The sequence below is a fragment of the Dermacentor andersoni genome, chromosome 3 (assembly GCF_023375885.2).
Source record: "Dermacentor andersoni chromosome 3, qqDerAnde1_hic_scaffold, whole genome shotgun sequence".
NCBI classification, from domain to species: Eukaryota; Metazoa; Arthropoda; class Arachnida; order Ixodida; family Ixodidae; genus Dermacentor; species Dermacentor andersoni.
In genome coordinates, this window is record NC_092816.1 from 154545696 (window position 1) to 154567999 (window position 22304).

Consider the following 22304-nt stretch of genomic DNA (forward strand, 5'->3'; position numbering starts at 1 on the left):
AAATCAACAAAGCCTGAGCACTTACCTTTCATTTTAGCAATTTTCTGGCTTATAAAGATACCTTTCATGGCAAGAGTGCCTCCTTTGGTATTTTTTTGAAAAGTCATTAACTGTTGCACCAATTTTAATTTCCTTTTTAGCATCCACTTAATTAGGTGTAGGGTTGTGCAAATACGAATTTTTGAGACTGAATCTAATAAAAAACAAGAACAGTGCCGAAAGTGAACCAAATTGAATATCAAAATTTTTCTTATAGTGTTTGAATAATTGACAGCCTTTCTAATTAATATAAATCAGTATTGACATCCCAGTATTTGCTACATTAGCAAGTTTCTGTCATTATACTGCCCATTATAAAGTACGGTTTATCAAAAGCCTGAATGGAATGGTATAAACAGATAAGCAGGATTCTTCAGAGGATCCATGGTTTTGAATTAGCAGAATGAACATTCGAAAAGCAATCTCGACAGCCCGTTAGAATCTGTGTATATCTTCGAGAATACAGTGAAAATTCGCGTTGACTGCAGCAGTGGTAGAACAGAGAAAGCACTATTTCTCGATCATTGTAAATAGTGCCTGTGTGATATCAAAATGGTTGCAATCGACCACATTCAGATTTAACCCTATGAGAACACAGTTCCGGCATTGATAAATAGCAACAAGCAATACCTATTGCAAAAGTCATGTCTGATTGAAGTTTGAGTACGAATGATTGTAATTTAGCTGGAAAAACCTGGCCAGCTCAGCGACACAGCACGGCACTTAACTTCTAGTTCCTTATATCCACTATGGCAGAGGTGAAATGTGCTTCATTTTTGCTTAAGTTTCATGTTTAATCATGCACAGCTGGCAATGTGAAGTAGTTGACAACTATTTGAAGAATGTTTGCATTTGTAGATAATGACTATTCCATCTGAGGACCCAAATCAAATACGGACAACATTCAATTTGTTATTTAAGAGTTCTAAACACTTACACGCCCCTAATTAGGGGCTTTATGCATGTTACGTTAGCAAAAGTAACACTGCAGACATAAGCATACACCGTAAATGGCTGGGAAAGAATGCACCGAAACAAAGGCTATTGTCTTGGAATTCATTTGCACCACATGGCGAGTTCTATGTGGCTGTCCATGGAGAAGGGGTTAACTCTTTCGTTACCGCACCTATAGAAATCGATCAATTTGACTGAAAGTTTTTCTAGGCGTTGCTACACATTTCCATTGCAATTCTACCAACAATGACAAGTACCACCTGAAAAACTTCAACTGTTCATTCGATCTGACAATTTTACAATAAAACAACACAACATTGATGCTTTGGCAGACTCAGCAACATAAATTGTAAACTTGTACGTGTGGTAATGCAAGGCGATTTTTTATTCTTTACGAGATTCATTTTCATTCTCTTGATGAAGACAGGTTAATTTTTATTGGAGAAAATTAAGGCCCAATGTGCCTTGACTGACCCTTGTGGCAAAACAACAGCTCAGTTACATCAGTGTAACATTGCAGATTTCAAAGCATTTTCTAGTATTTGAGTCGCTCTTGTGCACAGAAAGTTCTGGGAACTTGCTAGGTAGAGCCTTTGCTTCCTTTAGCATGCAGTGCCATCCTTCTTCACTGACACACAATTAACTGAAGCCGCCAAGTATGAGCTGTCAATATCTATGGCATCACAGCGGGCTGGTGCGGGAAATTCAGCGCAGCCTTTTACCACCCACCCCTAGTTTCTTGCATCCTTCCTCGACCACTAAGCCTCCTCTCGCTACAAGGGAAACCTCCTTGCTATTGCAAAAGCGTAATTTACTAATTACAAGTTAGAGGACCCATTAACCCCCTTAAGCTGGAAAACCCTTTTTATTGTAGCAGCTGTGTACCACTCTATAGTGAACACAGAGCTGCAAACATTCTTCAGAATGATGTAATAACAAGGTCGCAGACATTCAATGAATGACTACGTCACTGCCCAGTTTCTCGCTCTCCTTCGCAACCATCTCCGCAGGCACACCCTACTGCTTACTTACTAGTTCCATGCAGTGCAGCGAAAGCTATGTGCAGCGTCACAGAACCAGAAGGCCTCCTCTCATTGCCCTCTACACTATGCCACCTGAACAGTAGCTTCACAGAAGGATAAGTGGCACATAATGGGCAAGCCCCCCTTTTTTTTAGGACACAGGGCCAGCTGTCGACAAATTTGGCGTCGCTAACCGTTTTCCCAACTTGCGTCACTGGGTAGTCTATGTCTAGTGGTTAGAGCATCATGTTGCTGTAATGAGGGAACCGATTTCAATACAAATTGTGTGGTCAACTTGGGTCACTCACTATGTGACATTGGGTATGTGCCAGTCATCAGTTAACCCAGTTGGCCAACTTGTACTACTGGGTAACGTGCCGTTCTTCAGTGAACCTTGTTCGCCCCAACTTGGATAACTAGGTGTGTGAAGCTAGGTATCTGTCACAGTTCAATGAACCTCTTTGCTGCGAACTTGTGTAAGTGCCACTGCATATATGCCGCACTTCAATGACAAAAAAATCATTAAAATTTCTACGGTGGTGGCCGGAGTAGGAATGGTGTCATCAATATTCGTACAATTTTGTCTGAGTATATATTCACACACACACTCCATGCGGGCACTACTCTGCGACAGCGCTGGACGGCGCAGCACGGGAGAGCACACCGGTTGCACACACACCTTATAGATGGCATGTTTCAGCGGTTGCAATACGGTGTGTCAGTGCACTGCTTCAATGCTAATCGCAGCAACATCAGCTTTCATCTCGAGATTTTTAAAAAATTTGAGGCTTTCCTTGTTTGCCATATTTGCCAAAGATAATCACTACAGTATTCTGCACATGATGCATGAATTTAATTTAAAATGTGTAAAATGCAAGAGGTAGTTTAGGGACTCCATAAATTATTACCCCTATGTGGCATCTCTCTAAAGAAAGCTCATTCAAATGAGCAAAACAAAAACCGCAGCTGACCTGCAGACACACAGGGAAGTCGAACTTGTCGAGGGGGTCAAAGAACTCCAGCGTCTCGGCGATGGGCCCGCGTAGGGCGCCACCCGTGCTGGCAGGCGGGCCCAGCTCGGACAGGTGGAGCCGGCCCTCGGGCCGCTGTACCGCGGGTCCCCTGTCGGCCAGCAGCAGCAGCTGCGAAGCGTGTGCCTGGCCTTGAAATTGGTGCCTGCACAGCTGCGCACACTGGCCGGGCAGCAGCTGGCTCACTCGCCGGTCCACGCTGTACAGCTGGACCAGGCCAGAGACCACCTGCTCCTGCAGAGCCCAGGGAAGGAGCCGGGACAGAGAGATGACGCTCTCGCTAGCTTTCCCTTGAAGATAACAAATCTTTGGATGTAAAGAACTTTGCCCTGAGGTGTGGCTTCATGGCTGCACTGCCGTGAAGTAACGCTTCAAGGTGAAGTTTCCATAGAACCTGCACCTCGAATTTGCTGCTAAATTTAAAAAATGTGAGCTTTATGCTAGTTATACCTGAAAACACAAAAAAGAAAGAAGAAAAATACAGCATTTGTTTTGGACCGACCTCTTGAAAGAGTCCAGTGACCGCCAGCCACTTGAGGCCTGGGTCTGTGATGTAGCCCACGAGTTCCGTGTTGCGTATGCGCTCATGAAGTGAAAACATGAACACCGGCTCTGTTGGGGCTGGAATCAACAAAAGGAAAAGATGGTGTTATACTCTACAACACTCTGGCGAGTTGTGCCACAGACACGAAGGGCTGCTAAACCACTGAGCTCTCGTCCTTGCTACTTTTCCAGTGTACTTATCTAAGAAGCACGGGAACACCACGTCAATGCTGATAGTCACGTTGCTGTTCCTTCCATGTTTGAAAACACCATCAGCTTTTGTTTACCAGAACTCCACGCTTCTTGACTGCACACAATTTCCGCTGTACACAACACACTACACGACGTGAAAGCAGTTGACTGCGCATGAGAAGCAAGCAACACAAGGAAGAGCGGGCGTGCAAATTCATGGCAGACGCATGCTGGCAGATGGATCAGAACTGACATTCCTCATAGCTGTACCAATCGACAACTATCACCCTGGTAATGTCCCATGCATGACCCTGCTGGCATCACAATGCGTGAAGAATGGACCAGAAAAGACCAGAGGGGAGAGCACAATTGTTTTTTGGATTTGTAGCTTCCCTGCAGCACGCAGTGTTGCCATGTTTGTGATGTACATGATTCTATACACAATGTGCATGTTTATTTTAAATGTGTTAAAAAATCTGAAAGGTGGTTTCAGGGCCCTTTAATGCACTAGCTTCCCTCACATGAGCCTTGTGTACTACATATTTTGCAAGACCCTTCCAGTGTTGTTGGTGGTAGGGATGCTATTCTTGATTATCACCTTAACATGCACTAGCTATTCTTTTCTAGCTTGGTAACTGTTTCTCTCATTCATCATAATCATCAGCCTATTTTTATGTCCACTGCAGGGCGAAAGCCTCTGTAAGCGATCTCCAATTACACCTGTCTTGCGCCAGCCGATTCCAAGTTATGCCTCCAAATTTCCCAACTCCGTCACACTACCTAATTCATCGCCGTCCTCGAATGCACTTCCCTTCTCTTGGTATCCATTCTGTAACCCTAATATAGCACCGGTTATCTGTCCTATGCGTTACATGACCTGCCCAGCTCCATATTAAAGCAACGCTTTCTTTGCCTCTTCCATCGACATCCTTGCTGCTTCTGCTGGTGAAGGCTGTCTTGCCTAATGCGTGCATCACACTAAATGTAATGTCATCGTCATTGTACCATTGCGGTCCTTGCTAGCTGCTGGCTAGTCTTGCACAATTGGTCGGTGCCGAACATAGTGAAAATAAACACCGGATGCAGAGCAAATTAAGGCAGCCCGATTGGCCGGTGCAGGACATAGTGCAAACAAACACTGGATGTAGTGCCAAATAAGGCAGCCCACGATACCAGACATATTGCAAGCAAACAGTGAATATAATGCAAAGTATGGTGGCCCATGGTACTGAACACAGTGCAAACAAACACCGGATATAGTGCGAATTAAGGCGGCCCACAGCAGCAAGTGATGCATGTGAGCTCCAACATCGACACACGGTCATTTCATCGCCTTCATGCCCACTGTAATAATTTCTTCGTTGTCATATCATCATGCCATTGTCTTCATCACAGGGCTGCCATTTTGTCGTCACTTCAGCATTGTCATCCCATGGTCATCAGGCAGTCGTCGTCACGCCATGGTTGTCATTCCAGAGTCATCGTTGTCACACCACTGTTGTCATCCAATGGTTGTCATGCAGTCATCATCCCATCATCATTATCACACTAGTGTCGCCATCCCATGGTCAGCACCCCGTCGTCGTCATGCCATCATCCTTACTCCAGCAGCGTGGTTCCATGGTCATCATGCAGTCGTCATGCTGTTCTGGTGGTTCCATCATGCTGCTGTAGTGATTCCAGTGTCGTCATGCCATTGTTATCCTGTCTTCCTCGTCATTCACACTGTCATCTTCATGTCGTCATGGCCATTCCATCTTTGTTATTCCTTAGTCATCATGTGTCAAAGGCATGACTGAGTGCAAAGAGTTTCTGTTCAGCGAGGCCATTTCCAGTGGAAATGATTGTCATCTGTATTGTGTCGTCTCTACTTGCAAATGATTGCTAAACAGCAACAGCATTCTTCACAAACACCAATGAAAATGTCGCTTAAGCTGATTCCCACAGCCCTTGGGATCCACAGATTTTTTCCACTAGGATATTGGCTACTCTTGTTTGTTCTCTCATTCACACTGCTAGCTTCCTGTTTCTTAACGTTACCCCTAAAATGTTTCGTTCCATCACTCACTGTGCATTTCTCTCATTACATAACCACTAAATTTGGGATATACATTGCAGTGGGCTCGTCTCTCATAAACCGCTGGTGAGTGAAATATGGCCAGGGTTCCCAAACAAAAAGAAGGTTCAATTCTGCTCATACACCACTGGGTGCTTTGTTACCAGTCAAAGAATGCCCCCTCGCTACCCTGGCCACAACCCACAGGCCACTTATCGAGCCTTATCATGGTGGTGAGCACAATGATGTGTGGAGCTGCATATGATGGCATAATAGATTGAGCGCTATGTATCAGATTTGAAAACAAGCACTGCGCAAATTTCTTCAAGCCTCAGCAGAGAGCTGTGTTGGAACTTTGTATATTCAGTGCAACTGCAATGAACTTGTAGCGACAGCAGCATCGGCGTTGCATGAGAATGACGTAGACACTCGCGTCTACAGGAGGCACGAGCGGCTGGCACGCTCTGGCATAGGCTAGCATTCAGAAGGGCATTAATTCAAAAGAACGCTACGCTAAGAGAAGGAGTGTCGGTTTTTCCTCTCCCGCAAGAGCCCGAGACTTTACCGGTCTACGTGGTCGCTCGTCGCCACAGTTTGGTGACCACGGACGTGTTACTGCCATACACTCCCGTGGTAGAGACAACCATGGACCAGACCAATGCTACGAGAGCTCAAGGCCAGAACCCTTCTGAGGAACACGGTGAGCCCTCCTGTTCGGCTATCGCTGTCTGCCTCCCACAGTACTGGGACCAGCGTCCTTCAGCGTGGTTTCTTCGGCCGAATCGCAATTTCAAGTCGCTGGTGTCAGCTCTAAAGCCTCAACGTTTCGTTACGCCGTTGCAGCGCTCTCGCCCGCTGCTATTGACGAAGTAGCAGATTTGTTGAACTTCCCATTGTCTACCGCCGCCTATGACAATCTCAAAGCAGCCCTGCTACAGCGCACAGCAGCTTGACAGCGTTCTCGCATCCAGCAGCTTCTGTCCACTGAAGAACTCGGTAACTGATGCCCTAGCCAACTTCTTCGCCGAATGAGGCAACTGCTCAGAAACAACGCAAGATCCATCGACGACGCGCTGTTGCACGAATTGTTTTTGCAATGACTCCCGTCTAACGTGCAGATGGTCCTGGCGACAGCCTCTACCATGGACCTTACCGGACTTGCTGCTTTAGCTGACAAAGTCATGGAAGTAGCCCACCAACCATCGCAGCCACGGCATCGTCTCCGGGTGACAATACAACCGCCCTGCAAACCCTTCCCTGCTCTTCAGTAGCGCAATCTCGGCCCGACTCCTTGTGTGAGCGCCTGGAACGCATTATCTGTGGAGCGGAACATCGCCGCACGTCATCTCATCGCCCACGCAGCCGTAGTTCCAGCAAATCAAGGTGCACAGGCACCCGCAATGAAACATCAACTACAACGTCTGGCGTTTGCAACTACCACTGCCGTTTTGAAAACGCCGCTCGTCGCTGTCAGCGTCCCTGCGCTTGGCAGGGAAACAGGCCGGCTGACCTAGTGGTGGAACAGCTATTTCACCTTTCGGCGCAGGTCCTGGCACAGGCGAAAAGCCGATTTGGTGCAGCAGCAAGCACTTTTGGTCCAAGGCACATCTGCTTACAATACACCATGCAAATTTTTGGGCGCAGGGTCCAATGCACGTGTTTACCATATACCATGTAAATTTTAACTGATACAATCGGTACGTTGTGGAGATGGGTCTGCACAAGGCTTGCCCTGCAAGCGTGGTCAGGAAAGGATGCGATGCTCCTCCACACCACGACACACAAAGCCTGTGGCAGGGTTCGTCAATATGGCGCAGAGAAGGCACCACAGACAGACTGTCAACAAACGCGTGTTTATTAACTCAGGATGCAACATAGTATGACAGCCACGGCTTGTCGGCAAAGGTGGACTGCAAGACCGATTGAGCACGCACGCCTGCACTGAACATGACATCATGCAATGTACTCACATCATGCCATGCACGTTACGGATTTTTCAAATAGGGGCAGCAAAGATTTTGCGGCTGCTAAAAAAAATAGCATCGCACCACTGCGCATGCACAAGATGCAAATACGGTTTTGCGCTTGCATCAGCGATGCTATTTCACCAAAATAGCACAGCGACTCAAGCTCAACGCAAATGTTTTGCGTCAATGAACATGCTTTGGCATAGGCTGGGTGCAACTTTCCGCTAAGATGCCGTTTTGGCGCAGGATGGCACAAAGGACTGCTCTCGGTGCAGCTTGGCGCAATTGGCGCATTTGTTCCACCACTGACTTACAATTGCAAAGCTTGCAAAATTTACAAACAGGCCATGCATTTAGTTATATTTGCAATGTTTGCAAACTTTACAAACAGACCACACATCTAAGAGTGCATTAGCTGCGCATCAAGGACAAACAAAAGCAGCAAGTCTAACTTCTATGCCACAGGACCAGCTGCAAGAAAAAAAGAAAGCAAGGACAGTGCAGCCTGGAGTCAATGAGTGCGCTAAGCAGCTCCATGACCTAGCAACCCAAGTAATACAAATGAACAAATGCTTACATAAACCATGCTCAAGACTGGCCTTCGCTTGAACGTCACTGCTATATCGTCCCTTTGCGCCCCTACGAGTGGGCAAATACATCCTAAGCTTTACTTCCGTTTACGAGGCTATAAGAATGAAGTCACAAGAAGCCATGATGTTACCAGGAACCACGAGACTACTGGCAAAAAGAATTAGAACACCTAGCTCGCACAACTGCTCAGCACATAGAAAGAAGTCCAACTCAACTCCACTCCAACAGCATCTCCTAGACCAGCATCACGGGATCACCCACCCGAAGAGCAGTCCCAATGGAAGACAGCGTCGCGTGTGACCAGTCCCAGTGTGGATGGTGTGACCCAGGCCCAGTAGACGAGGTCTCGTTCCAGCCGACTCTTGTGCAGCAGCTTCTTGGTGCGTGTGCTGTACAGGTACAGCGCCCACTGGTCTGCACACCACAGCAATGGGAAACGGTGAGCAAGACGCCACAAGGATGCATGCCTGATCAACCACAAATCTGGTGACACACATACAGTATTGCATTTAATCAAACATAGCTCAGCTACGAGAGTAGGTTCAAACCAAGCCAGAAGCTACATGAGGATAAAAAAAAAAGGAACTACTTAAAACCTCGACTTAAATCCTTTTTAAGAGCATGGAAGAAAATTTCATGTCAACAAGCTTTCACTGTGCATTCAGCCCCTAGGAATTGCTAATGCAAACTGTCCTAGACAACAGTCCCAGTAGCATCATGGCTGAAAGTAAGAGGAATGCTCCAGTCATGGATGAGGCCTGCTGTCAAAGACATTGGGGCCGTGACACCTCCACAAGCCAAACATAAAACTTCTGGTGACACCTCTACCTGATCTTGACATACACACCCATCATCCCTTGTCAAGCAGTATGCACACACAATTATTGAGATTTGTTTCAAAGCTTCAATGAAAAGAGGGTTTGAGGAGTTAGCAATGGCTAAGAACCACTGCCAGATTTTTTGGTGGCAATTGGACTTCATTACATTAAGTCATGCCTTTTTATGTCTATACAGTCACAATTGCATGTCAGCCACAATCACAGTAAACATGCAATATTTATGGGGGGAAAAGAGAAAAAAGTCGAACTACATAGCTTGAAGAAGTACCATTACTGTCACAAAATTAAAGCAGAGACAATAGGACACGTGGCCAATGGAAAGATGGTGGATGAGGCAGATTATAAGATATTATTAAAGCGAAAGCCTTAAAGGGGCTCTGAACCACACCTTGGGCTTGGTGAAATGGCATAGTCCACGGGTAGTATATGCTGCTGTGAACATCTCAGTCAAGTTTTGCTGTCATATGCGGTGCGTGAAGCTTGCAAGCAGATCATGCTCATCTTTCTCTCAAACGCCCTCTCTTCAACAGAAGGCCCTGTCCTCACTCTCTTCTAGACACACTACTTCGCGATCGGACACACCATTTCGTCATTCCCTTAGACGGCTGCTATTGGCGAATAGCTGACATCAAGCTGGGGTCGGCTACATGGTGTAGATGCCGCGGCCGCCGCAGGGTGCTGCTCGAGTCTACTGGCTAAGTGCACTGTGGCTCGCTGAGGACAACCACATTTCGCTTATGTTCAGTATGTCGTAGGCACCCAAGGTGCAAGCTGTGGTGTCTACGTTAACATCCAAAAGGAAATTTGAACTGCACGCCATGGTGACATTTAGAAGGCGGAGCGTTGTGGGCAAGCCCCACTGCGCCATAGCCTTTGCAGTGCAAGGCATTGAAGAAGGAACAGGAGCACAGCGGAGGCCATGTTTGATTGCCAATAACTACGCTTCTGCTGATGTATTGAAGTACTTTTTTAGGCAAAGTATTTCTGAAATAGCCTATTTTTACTTCAGATGCCTTTCTCCACTTCGATAAAAAGTGGTTCAGGGCTCTTTTAAGTGGCTCGTTGCAATGGCTCTTACCCGAAAAAAGCTGCATCCAGCCCGGTGATGCAAAATGTATCATCATCAGGAATGGCCCATATCCGTGTAAGCAAGAAAAGATGCAATGGCTGAATACGAATGAAGAAACGAAAGAAAGAAAGAATGAAGAAAAGGAAGCCTGAAAGGAGGAAAAACAGAAAGAAAGAAAGAACGAAAGAACCTTTAGGTAGCGCATCTTGGGGGGAACCTATTCAGCACCAGATAATCATGATTTGGCCGCAGAAAAGGGGCAAACCTAAAACAATTATTGTCAACGTTTATAGTTCTCCCAGAGAAAAACAGGTGGATTTTGAAAACATGGCAGCCACCGCGATGCGATTCGCTCAAGGTAGGGACAAATTAATATTGTTAGGAGACATTAACACTCAAACTAGGGCTACAGTAGAGACAATCCCAAGGGCATCTTGTTAGCAGATGTCGTAGAGCGCTACGGACTTTTCCAGCTAACACAACCGGATCTCCCAACACGAATCGGGAATGTTCACCAACAACGAAAGTGAGATGCGATGGACGAACCTTGGGGAAAACCTAGGATACGATCACTATATTTTAAGCATATAGGTTAATGCAGCCAGGATTCGAAGAGCTATCGGCAAGGCAAGGCTATCCGACTGGACCAAATTTCGTGAAAAACAGAAAATGATCGACGGCGTAACAGACGTACGAGAATGGGCCGAGTGGATTAGAGTTATTCATGCTGGGGTCACAAAAACAATTGAAACAACAACAGAGGCTCCAGCCATGGACCGTCACCTCTTGCATCTCTGGGAAGCCTGGAGAGGCCTCACAAAACGATGGAAAAGGCAGAAGCTTAATCACAAACTCAGGATACGGATAGCTCAGCTAGCGCAGGAAGCTAACGAATACACACAAAAGTTAAGCGACAGCAATTGGCGTCAGTTCAGCGACTTGCTTCGGGGCACGTTGACTACAAAGACAACATGGTGCATTTTTCGAAGTATGATTGACCCGGGAGGAACAAAAACAGTCGCAAATCGCACACTCAAGCTGCTGGAAAATGAGTTTGAAGGTCGGAAAGCCGACATGATAGACAAAATTAAACAGATATACGTAGGAACTGTTCCGACCGGGCACTAGTTTACGAAGGTCAGGACCAACCGGAACTAGACGCCCCCATAACCTTTGATGAGGTTTATGCAGCGGCACACTCCTTCAGGAAAAACACGATCAGGTCACGAACGCAATGATTCGCAATCTAAGTGACGACACACCTGAGAGCTTGACCAAATTCTTTAACAACACATTCTGGACAAGAGGACGGTGTCCTTCCAAAAGAATGGAAGGAAGCGAAAATTATTCTCATTCCTAAACCCGGTAAGCCTCATAACATCAACAACCTTCGACCCATCTCCCTAATGTGAGCAAGAAAACTCTTAGAAAATGTTGTGCAGGTCCGGCTCTCGAACCACCTACAACTAAACAACATGTTCCCCTCCAACATGTTCAGTTTTCGACCCTACATATCAGCACAGGACGTTTTTCTACTACTAAAGTACAAGGTCCTGCACCCCAACAGACAGTCGGACAACAAATTTGTACTGATATTGGATATCAAAAAGGCCTTCGACAGCATCTCCCATCACACTATTCTGGAGGGACTGGAAGCGGTGAACTGCGGAACACGAATTTATAACTACGTGTGCTCGTTCCTCAGTGACCGCACGGCCACAATCGGATTAGGCTCCACGAGGTCCGACACATTCAATTGTCCAGACAGAGGCACCCCTCAGGAAGCTATACTCTTTCCACTGCTGTTTAATGTGGGGATGAGAAAGCTAGCCCTGGAGCTAGATGAATACCCGAATCTCGGCTGTGCGATATATGCCGATGACATCACGTTCTTGGCTCACCAGGGGTCCTATGGGGACAAGCAAGAAACTATTCAAAAGGCTATAGACGCAGTCATGGAATACGCAAGGGCGGAGGACATGGCATGCGCACCCAAAAAACCAGGATTCATTCGGGTGCGTGCGAAATACGCAAGAAAGGACTGGGTGCCAATCATTCTGACTCTTGATGGGGTGCCGATTCGTGAAGTGGAGACACTCAGAATATTGGGGATGTGGATACAGCAGAATGCTGGAACATCCCACACCCTTCAAAAACTAAAGGGCTCACAGGAAACGTGGCCAGGATGATACGGAGGTGGCAAGAAGCAGAGACGGCCTAAGTGAGGGAGAGACCAACAGCCTGGTTCACGTGCTCGTAATAAGCTGCATTACATACGCCTTCTGTATCAGGCCTTGACAAACCAAGAAATCACACGGGCAAACACAATAATAAGAAAAGGCTTCAAAGCCGCCCTTGGTCTCCTCGAATGCGTTAGCACAGAGAGATACGAAGGACTGGGTCTGCACAACACTTTTGATGAGTATGCAGGCACGACGTTATATGCTCAGAAAGAACGACTTTGTTCTTCAACTCAAGGAAGGGAAGTATTGGCGAGGTTAGGCTTTCCCCTGAGACCCCAGTACTGCGGAGAGGAAACGGCACAGATAGACCGCAATGTTCGATCGCACATCACAGTGGCCCCAGTTCCCAAAAACATGCACCCCAAGTATCATCCCGGACGATACAGAGCAAGGATAAAGACTCTTCACAAACGTTTTGGCATGGGACCAGGAGTGTATTATACGGATGCCAGTCGAACCAGCTCAGACAACTTCACCATAGTCTCTACATGTAAGAACAACATAACGACGGCATCGTTCAAAACCACCTCGGCATGTGTGGCAGAGGCTGCAGCCATCGCTTTGGCCATTCAGGACAGCGAGCGCCAAACCAATTCGGCTGTCATATTATCCGACTCGCAAGCGGCTTGCCACTGTTTCTAAATGGAACGGCACCCTAATCAATACTCAAAGTTTTAGGCAATCAACTAGAAGGGTACCACACTACCATATGGTGCCTGGCACACGAGGGACTGGCAGGAAACGCGAGGGCAGACCGTATTGCTCGAGGATTAAACGTCCGAGCAACGGCATGGCCTAGCGACAACCTTCCACCGAATACTCGTGACATCCTCCTACAGCAAAGGCAGGAGCGGAGAAGTTTTGGAGATCCTCACTTCGATTTAAACAGCAAACAGGAGAGGGTCCGGCATCGTATTCAGACGAACACATACTCCAACCTGCACCATCTACACAGAATACACCCCACGAGGTTCACTGACGAGTGCCCGTGGTGCACAGACACATCCACACTAAAACACATCATATGGGAGTGCCCCAGGAGGCCTTCGCACATAGGCAGCCCTATATTACACCGACATCCACTAATGAGGAATAGGCAGTGGGAGGCATGGCATGCAGAGGAGGGTCGGGAGAGCCAATTGGCTCTTCTGGACCAAGCCAAGCGAGCCGCTCGTGCCGCTGGGGCCTGTTATGATTGGCCTGCAGGGATACTGATCTGCAAACCTTTTCCGGCCCCCCGCAGCTGTTTCGATCGTAATGTGGGGGTAGCGATCTTCGAACCCTTCCCAGCCCACTGCGACGAGTGGCTTTGGAGAGCCAACAATGCGTGTCTTCGGAGAACCGGCGACGCCAGCGACCATGCGCCTCCTTCGGGGAACTGGCGACCACAGCAAAGCTAATCAACCATGCGCCTCCTTCGGAGAGTCGGCGACACCAGCAAGGCTAGCCACGCTCAGCGGACCGAGTATTGTTACATGATTAGCTGTCGTCTTCACGGTCTACTTGGAGCAAGAGCACGCCTGGAAAAGGCTGTTTTGCAGCACATTTTCATGGGCCCTAGAATTCGTCACAGTCTGCTGACAATCGCGGCGGCTACCTGAGGAGTCCGCTCTGCAATCAAGAGGCGCCGGCTGGGGTCAAGCGTGACAACCCATGTCTATGAGGACCCGCTCACCTCGGTGTGTCCTGTGAATCCAAAGTGCAGGTGTGAGAGTGCAAGCCCTCCCCCTCAAAGGCGGGCCGACTACGCCTCCAACGAAGACTTTGGACGGTCCGTTTGGACGGAGGTTGAACGGCAGTTTTCCCTCACCTAGGGATCTAGGGGGGACCAAGGGTTTTTAAGCAGCAGTTTTTTTCGGCTGCTCAGTGTGCTCGCGTGCTTCGTTTTTCGGGTTCCATTTGGGAGTCATGCTTGACTGTTGAAATGTACCTCCTGTCATAACATAAATATTGTAATTAAATCCCGTACTCCTAGTTCTCGATGAGAGGAAGTTCCTCCCTACAACCATGTCATAAGCATGAGTGAATTGGACGACAGCATGGGCCACCTACCACCTATTTCATGCCCGACCCCAACTCGTACAACTGTTTGCCAGCGGTGGGATTATCCTCCAACTCTTACAGGTCCTGGAATAGGGGGCCCAACCATCGTGCCTTACTTTTATATTTATATTCTTCTTTATATTATAAATTTATATTTATATTATTTATATTTATTGCTATTCATATTCAATAAAGTTTGTACTCACTCACTTAGGTAGTGCATTAGGTGCTCACATGTGTCGCTGAGGAGGTTGACCTACAGTGCCAAATGTTTACTTCACACTGTGACTTGTTACGTCTTGGATGAAGTCTGACCCCTCTGATTGCATAACTTAATGCATTACCATGTGTGCAGCAGACTTTCACCTTCCTGTGTTACAGGAGTGTAACATGCTGCTGAACTTCTTCTTTTTTTTATTTTGTGCCACGCACAAACCAACAGGGAGAAGGTCAAGTGGGAAATGAGATGAGTACATTTTGCAAATTGACCAATACATAAAAAAGACAAGCACAGTTCAAAACAATTCATAAATACAGCCTGCAAAAAAAAAAAAGAAGTTGGAATATATTGTGTAAGGAGACATAAATAAAAAAATCATCTGAGCTGTACTACCCATCTATAATGCCCTTCTGTAAAAAAAAAAAAGCAAGTCAACTGCTGTTATTGAAGAAAGACAAGGTCCTCTTGGGTTCATTAGTGTTGTATGTGGTTTGATGTTTAGGCTGCACTATCTCCGGGATCGGCCCATGTTTTTCGTTGAGTAAAGCCATACTTCTGGTTCTGGTTTTAGATGCGTGCAGTTTAAATAAGTGCATCTGTGTTTCACTTCGACCTTTTTGCACTAATTATACATTATTCATAATCATAAGCTTATTTTTACGTCCACTGCAGAATGAAGGCCTCTCCCAGCAGTCTCCGCTGGAAGAGGCCTTATTACTACTCCTTATTATGCATTATTACTGCTCTGTAAATAGCTCTACATTAACTTTTCATTCCAAGCCTCGAATGACTTGAATGAATTATGGTGTTTTAAGTGCCAAAATCACGAATTATGAGGCACGCCGTAGTGGGGGACTCTGGATTAATTTTGACCACTTGGGGATCTTTAACGTGCCCACAATGTATGGGACACAGGCATTTTTGCGTTTTGCCCCCATTGAAACGACCCGCCGTGGTCGGAATTTGATCCCGCAACCTCATGCTTAGCAGCGCAACACCATAGCTGCTAAGCTACCATGATGGGCCGTTCCAAGCTTCACTTTCCCACCTTTTTCGTTGTCTTGTGTTCACTAGAAGGCCTCAAGTGGTATAATTTGACGAGATAAAAGTGCCCAAATACCCAGATCACAGCGACCCTAAATCCATCTGAAGTCGCCAAGGAAGATCTTGTCTTTAAAAAAAGCTACTGTTACTGTGAAAAGGAGGCTAAAAGTAAGCGAGAAAATACACAAATACAAAAGACAAGTCACCACGCTGCCTTGAAATTTCCACAGCACATCGCCGTGATGCGTTCAATTTTGACAGCATTTGCTCAGGTCAAGTACCATGTGCAGAGGAGATGCCCAGTTGCTGGAAGATGGCCAAACAATCTTAATGTTGCATGGGCAACATTAAGGTTGTCGGGGGCCAGGTGACGAGGGTAAGAGAACATGGGAGGGTCTATAGCGGTGATGTAGTGGTGTACCACCTCATGGTGAACAGACTGCTTCAAGTCAGGTGGGGCAGTCAATTCTGGAAACTGGCGCAGCAAAGTGGTGATAGGACTATCGACAACTAAAGTGCAGGAAGGCATGCAAGTGATAGTTGCCGACAAAGTAATGCCCTGAATGGAAAAAGATGTCTTGGGGTCGAGGAGACGACGCTGTCGTATATTGACAAGGAGGCCATGGGCTGTAAGGAAGTCAGCACCGATCATCGTGCATCCTACGTCAGCTTCCAGGAAGATCCAATGAAAAGGTCAGCGGAGGCCCAGGTTCAACATCAGCAAACGCTGCCTGTAGACACGTATGCGAAAGCCATTAACAACTTGCAAGTACTGCATCGATTTATAGTACAATCCGTGCATGCCGCTGATGGGCTCCTGCGTCGATGAGGAACTTCTGTGAGGTGCAAAAAGATAGAAAGTTGCGCGAGTTGGTACAGTAACATGATCATTAGCATGAGCGCTCCTCCTGTCTGCTTCTAGTCTGTCCGCTTCCCTTCTTTAGATTATACTGGTCCAAACTGCTGTCATGTTTGTGAAAGTGCAACATGAATTTTTACGTCTATGTCGCTGGATTCTGATGGAGAGCCAGTGTCATAACCACTGGTGTCATGTAAAGCAATGATCACAGTCACTGATAGCTATAACATCAGATCATGTGCATATATAAGCCATAAAGCATTAAAGGAGTGTACGTACAAAATTTAGAGGCTGAATTGACAACAATGCAAGCTTTCCATGCTTACGAGGAATGCTTTCAGAAAGTATGGCTGACAGCAGACGGATAAAAGGTAATTTATTTCAATTTTAAAGCCTACAAACTAAATGTGGCTCCCTTCTACGAAGTCATTGTGACAGCCATCATGACAACGTCATTGTTGAGACCAAAATAGTGCGACGTTAAAGACAATGGTGCCAGCACATTTTCAGAGCGGCTGCATGTGCATTTGCTGAAACACGGCCGGGAGACGCAAATGCTTTCGTCAACACTGTGGTGGTTCACCAGAACTCTGTGACCTCGGTCGCTCATAATTTACGTTTACTCCATCATTTACTCATAATTTACTCCACAAACAGCCTCTTCGATTACCAGTCCCTGACAGCCCCAGACTGCTTGGGACTGCTGTGCCACATTCGATTTTGCTCGGACAGCTTCGGAAGCTCCGCCCACTAGTTCAAGAGTTGTCAGAAACGTGTTCATTTTTTTCATGGACCGGATGTCTTGGAGTGCCCGCAGACTCTTGGAGCTGCCAGCAGATTTTTGCTTGGACAAGCACAAGCAGCTAGCAGACGACAGCTGTCTGAAAAAGATGTGCAAGACATTTGCCACCATGTTGTAAAAGATGCCATGTGCTTCTGCATGCTTTGCGCGTTCCAGATGGCAAATATCGTGCACTCAGCTATCGCATCTGTTACATTGGTGCTTTGTGTGCCATCATGCAAGCTTTTCATGAGCCATGTAATTGCTGCAGCTTTAGTCTTTGTCTTTATTTAAGAGACAAGGACAGCAATCAGGCGCACATACTTGCTTTTCTTGATACATTTCCTAAATGTGTCATGCTCATTGCTATATGTGTAGTAAACAGGTGGATTTTGCTTTTCAGGTCAGTGAAACTGTTGTGCGAGCAAGCGTACCATATTGCATGTGGCTATTTCACACCGATAGCTGGGGTGGTATGCAATTAGACCCTCACTGATTGCTGTTCAGGTACGTTGTTCAGATACGGGATACAGTCCCCGATAGCTGAATCACATGCCTGTGACATGCCATTCTGTCAGGGATAGTCTGACCGAAAGCTGCCGACAATTTGGGGATAATCCGGGACTGCATAGTCAAAGAGGCCCACAGGCTATCCAACCCTGCTGGTGGGAATTATGAAATGTGGAACTGCGTGATGAAAATCATATTGAATTACTAGGCACACGATCATGCATGTGCCGGACTTTATTGTTATAGAAGAGTATGAAAAATATCACCGGAGAATCTGGTGTCTGCACTCCTTTAATAAGCAATGTTCTGGCGCTTACTCCATTTGTCATCTGTGCCCATCTGCTTCCTTCACAGCACCGCATGATGCCCTGGCATTCTCTTGCCTTGATTTGTCTCCTTTAACCACTTCATCAGATTTTCTCCAACACCCCATGAATCATCTCTGAGCACAGCTGTGAACATTCCTTCAATGATACTACAGCTAAATAAATGCCCATAGTCACTAACTGCAATGATGTATTTCTTACCTGTGATGGCTAAAAGGGGCTTGTCTGGATTCAGCTTGGCACAGCGTGCCTCGACCTTGTAAGTTTGCGGCGCAGACCGCTGTGGGTTGAACACGGTCACCACTGAGCACCTGTCGGCGCTGCTGGAAGCACTGCAGCAAATGACATATAAACTGTCACGCCCCTTGTGCCAGTCAGTTTGAACTGCCTCTGACAAGCCATTTTCCTGCTTCCGATCAACATACAAATTTGCACACTATAGCTTAGGAAACATGTCACTGCTCTTGAAGAAGGGTGATAAGATCAGGATTCAGGCAGCTACATACAAACATGGTTTCCAAAGCCTTATCTGACACCTACACATTATTCTAAAGATCTAAATATTCACAGTTTGTGGCTTTGTTTTCTCTACGAAAGTTCCACAGTCTCTGTGCCACTCCAAAATTGTTTTTATGTGAAAGATGTGCACCATGTAGCCTTGAAGGTAAGTCGAAGAAATTCCAAACCTGTGTCATGTATGCATGTCACAGGGACTAAAGTAGTGTAAGATGACAAATTGCAAGGCTGAAGATACTTCTGTCTCTCCTTGGGTCGCTTGAATACCACTGCGTACCACGCAAAAGTGAAGTTTCCTTTAAACACTGCTGCTATATCGGCAAAGATAGTGGCAACCATGCAAATTCTTTGACCCTTGAGGACGTATTTTTGATGTGGGCACATTCCTCGATGTCGAACTAATCCAAGATGTCCTATTTCAGCGCGTGAGTGTACCCGCATGCGTGAGGGAGCATAGGCGATGGGTCCCAGCATAGACCTGCCGCTCTCGTGTTTCAGTTAGTGTGCAGCTTTCGGTCTTTTCAGCAGACAGAGCTTGTGAACGTATTCCAGGTGCCTGACACAGCGAGAACGTGCGCACCGGGGCGCGTGGAGCTGCAGCGCGAGCCCCCGACAGATGCCACGCTCGCGAGCTTCCGCGGGCAAAGCGCGACCGTAAACTCACTTTCGGCAGGTCATGGTGTGGCGAATGCAGAGCCACTGGCTCGGGGTGACCGTGACACGCGGCCATGTGACGTGCTCCAGCGGAATGCCCAGCTGAGTCAGCTGAAACGCGAGAGGAGAGAACGCAGCTGTCAGATCTGGTGCCGCGGCGTCGCTGATAAACAGCGCGCTAGTCCGGACACGCCGACTCTTTTGGCCCGCCAAGGGGACCAAGACAGTTTTCTGCTAATTGCAGAGCTCGGGGAGGCAGTTGAGAATTACCTGGACAAGTTCTGTCACGCAGAGTGAAGGGGTAACGCTTTTCGGGTCGGCGGTCGACTTTTTCCTGACGGCGGACATCGTCAGCCGCTGTCATCGGACAGAAGTCGTCGCGTTTGGCAACGAATGACAGTTTGTCGCGAGGAGGCCGGTACATGAACATGGGGGCATCGATTAGCGTGTTATGTCAACGCGAACCGCGGCGTTGCCGCCAGCGGGACACCCTACACAACGTGCAGCGCTTCAAGCAACGGGATCCGGGGCGCACGCAAACATCCGCATAAACTTCTCGGGCCGGCGGTGATGCTGATGACGATGGCCATGGCGACATGTATCGTCGTCCCAACCACTTGGCAACTGTCATCGTGCGATCTGCTACAAAAGCAGGGGAGCAGATAACAATTCGTTCCCTATCTATCGAGCTAACATGCGTTTGGGCTTTTAGACTCTTTACGAGAAGCAAGAGATATCTACTGACAAGGTGTCGGCCACGAAATAAATATTCGCAGCACACCCTGTCAATCACGTACAGCAAGCCAGCCGTGACTGAATGAAATCTTTATTCACATAAACGAAACAATCGCGCCTTGTTTAACCACGAACTTGCTTTCGTTCGTGAGTATTAAAAATGAGAAACAAGCGTGTCCTTGTCCATACATGGCAACGGAACGTTTTCAACGCCAGTAAATTCACTAGGAATGCACGCACAAACGCACTCGCGACCAGCGAGCGCGCACGTAGGGGTCGTCAGTAATCGTCGTGAGTAATCTCCTGGTGGTAGTGCATTCCCCTGTCCTTCATTGCCTTCGCCCTCTGCTTCTCGAGCTCCTGCTTGGCGTCCGCTTCGATGCGCTGCACCTCGAGTATGTCCTCGACGCTCACTTCTTCGAGGTCGGCGTCCTTCTCCTTGTCTTCGTCGATCTCGCCCAGCAGCACGACGTTGTCGCCGCGAATGACGAAGATGCCCCGAGGAATGTCGCCGTACTGCTTGCCCACGTGTATCCTCTCGATGGTCTGGTGCAGGACCAAGTTGGCGAACTGGTCGATGCTCCGTAAGTAGCCGATCAGGGTGCGTCCGTCGCGGAGAAACACGAGAAGCTTCTTGTCGAGCTCCTCGAGGAGGCTCGCCGTACCGGGCAAGTAGAAGAGCGTCATTGCCTTGTAGTTTGCTTACGACTGTCCACACCGCAGTCCTCGCATCACATGAGAACCGAAAGATGCCTTAAACCGAGAAAATACTAAACTATGACCACACTTCCGTGGTCATCGACCGGCGCTCCGTGCGGAGAAACGTGCGATCACGTGTTGTTTACGGCTGCCAAAAGGCGCGATTGAGCACAAATTGAGTTAACTGCCTTCGCTTCTCGAACTCGCGAATTGTGGATTTGATCCTATTAGCTTCATCTTTTAGTTAGGTTATGTCGCTGTGTTTATATATTGCTGGAAAAGGTTTGTTTCAGAGAGAGAAATCATGCAGAAATCTTTTCCTTCCATTTCTCCTTTTGTGACAACCTCGCAGCCGCGAACTTTGAAGCAGGCGGCATTAAACACTACAAAGACAAGTACTAAGTTTAAGCAAAAGTTCGAACATTCTCTACCCTAGTCGTTCATTCTAATTATGGTAGTGTGCTAACTAAAAGACACAAGGACGAGTAATGTGGCGGTCGCGATAAGATAGAAACACACTCTTACGTTTACGGGCCCGCATTTGTCTGCTGGTTAATCGTTGCTGAAGTTGCATGCACAGTGAAAATAAATATATTTTCTGAACAACTACAAAACTTATAGAGGCGTAGTTGCTATAATTTAGCAAACGTATCACGGGTCAAAAACTGGTCCAATGTTGTCGGTTTAATATTTCAGGCTACTCGCCGTCCTTTGAGCCACTGCGTACGTTGTCACGCAAGTAATACAATAAAACTGATTACTGAACAGCTACTGTAGAAATGTGACCTACAGCTAGCTACTTGAGCTCAAGTAGCTAGCTAGCTACTTGAGCTTTACTAGTTACAAGTAGCTAGTAAAGCTCAAGTGACCTCTGTTCTTGTTCTATCAACTTCAAAAAGAAAGATTGTTGCAACAATATATTTTTCTTTCTTTTCATTTCCTTCTCCGTGAAACAGTTTGCGCATTTGTGCCAATGTGCGAAGCAGCGTGCTCGGAAACCAAAATAAAAGCTAGGAATGTTCTGAGTTACATTTGTTGGTCTGCGCTGCTATTATATATATATATATATATATATATATATATATATATATATATATATATATATATATATATATATATATATATATATATATATATATATATAAGTATATATTGTTATTCGGAAGTCTTACCTGCCAACAGACAGCAAAATCAGACCATGTCTCTACAGTTATCGTAATTATTCGAGCCAACTGGTCCGTGTTGTGCCTAGGCCATTTAACATAAAATTTTATTTGCAAGTTAACCTATATATAAAATGGCACTTAATTCCTAGGTATCTCTAAAACACATGTACACCCCTTAATGGGATAGTGCATGACGTTCAACAGG

General features: G+C 46.8%; 2 protein-coding genes across 3 annotated transcripts in view; both read right to left on the bottom strand.

Annotated features, from left to right (window-relative positions):
- The window catches only part of LOC126524591 (clathrin heavy chain 1-like), a 37549-nt gene extending 17288 nt beyond the window's left edge, over positions 1-20261 (bottom strand). For both annotated transcript variants that reach the window (XM_050172892.2, XM_055067386.1), the window contains exons 1-6: positions 19770-20261; positions 19510-19610; positions 18531-18661; positions 8657-8809; positions 3549-3667; positions 2987-3280 (exon numbers count right to left, since the gene is read on the bottom strand). In XM_050172892.2, the coding sequence (XP_050028849.1) occupies positions 2987-3280; positions 3549-3667; positions 8657-8809; positions 18531-18661; positions 19510-19610; positions 19770-19847 (876 nt within the window). In that variant the 5' untranslated portion in view covers positions 19848-20261. The remainder of the gene's footprint in view (positions 1-2986; positions 3281-3548; positions 3668-8656; positions 8810-18530; positions 18662-19509; positions 19611-19769) is intronic.
- Positions 20262-20309: 48 nt separating this feature from the next.
- On the bottom strand, positions 20310-21085 carry LSm1 (U6 snRNA-associated Sm-like protein LSm1). Its single transcript, XM_050172900.3, has one exon. The coding sequence runs from the start codon at positions 20919-20921 to the stop codon at positions 20514-20516; it is 408 nt and encodes a 135-aa protein (XP_050028857.1). The 5' UTR covers positions 20922-21085; the 3' UTR covers positions 20310-20513.
- Between the last annotated feature and the right edge of the window lie 1219 nt (positions 21086-22304).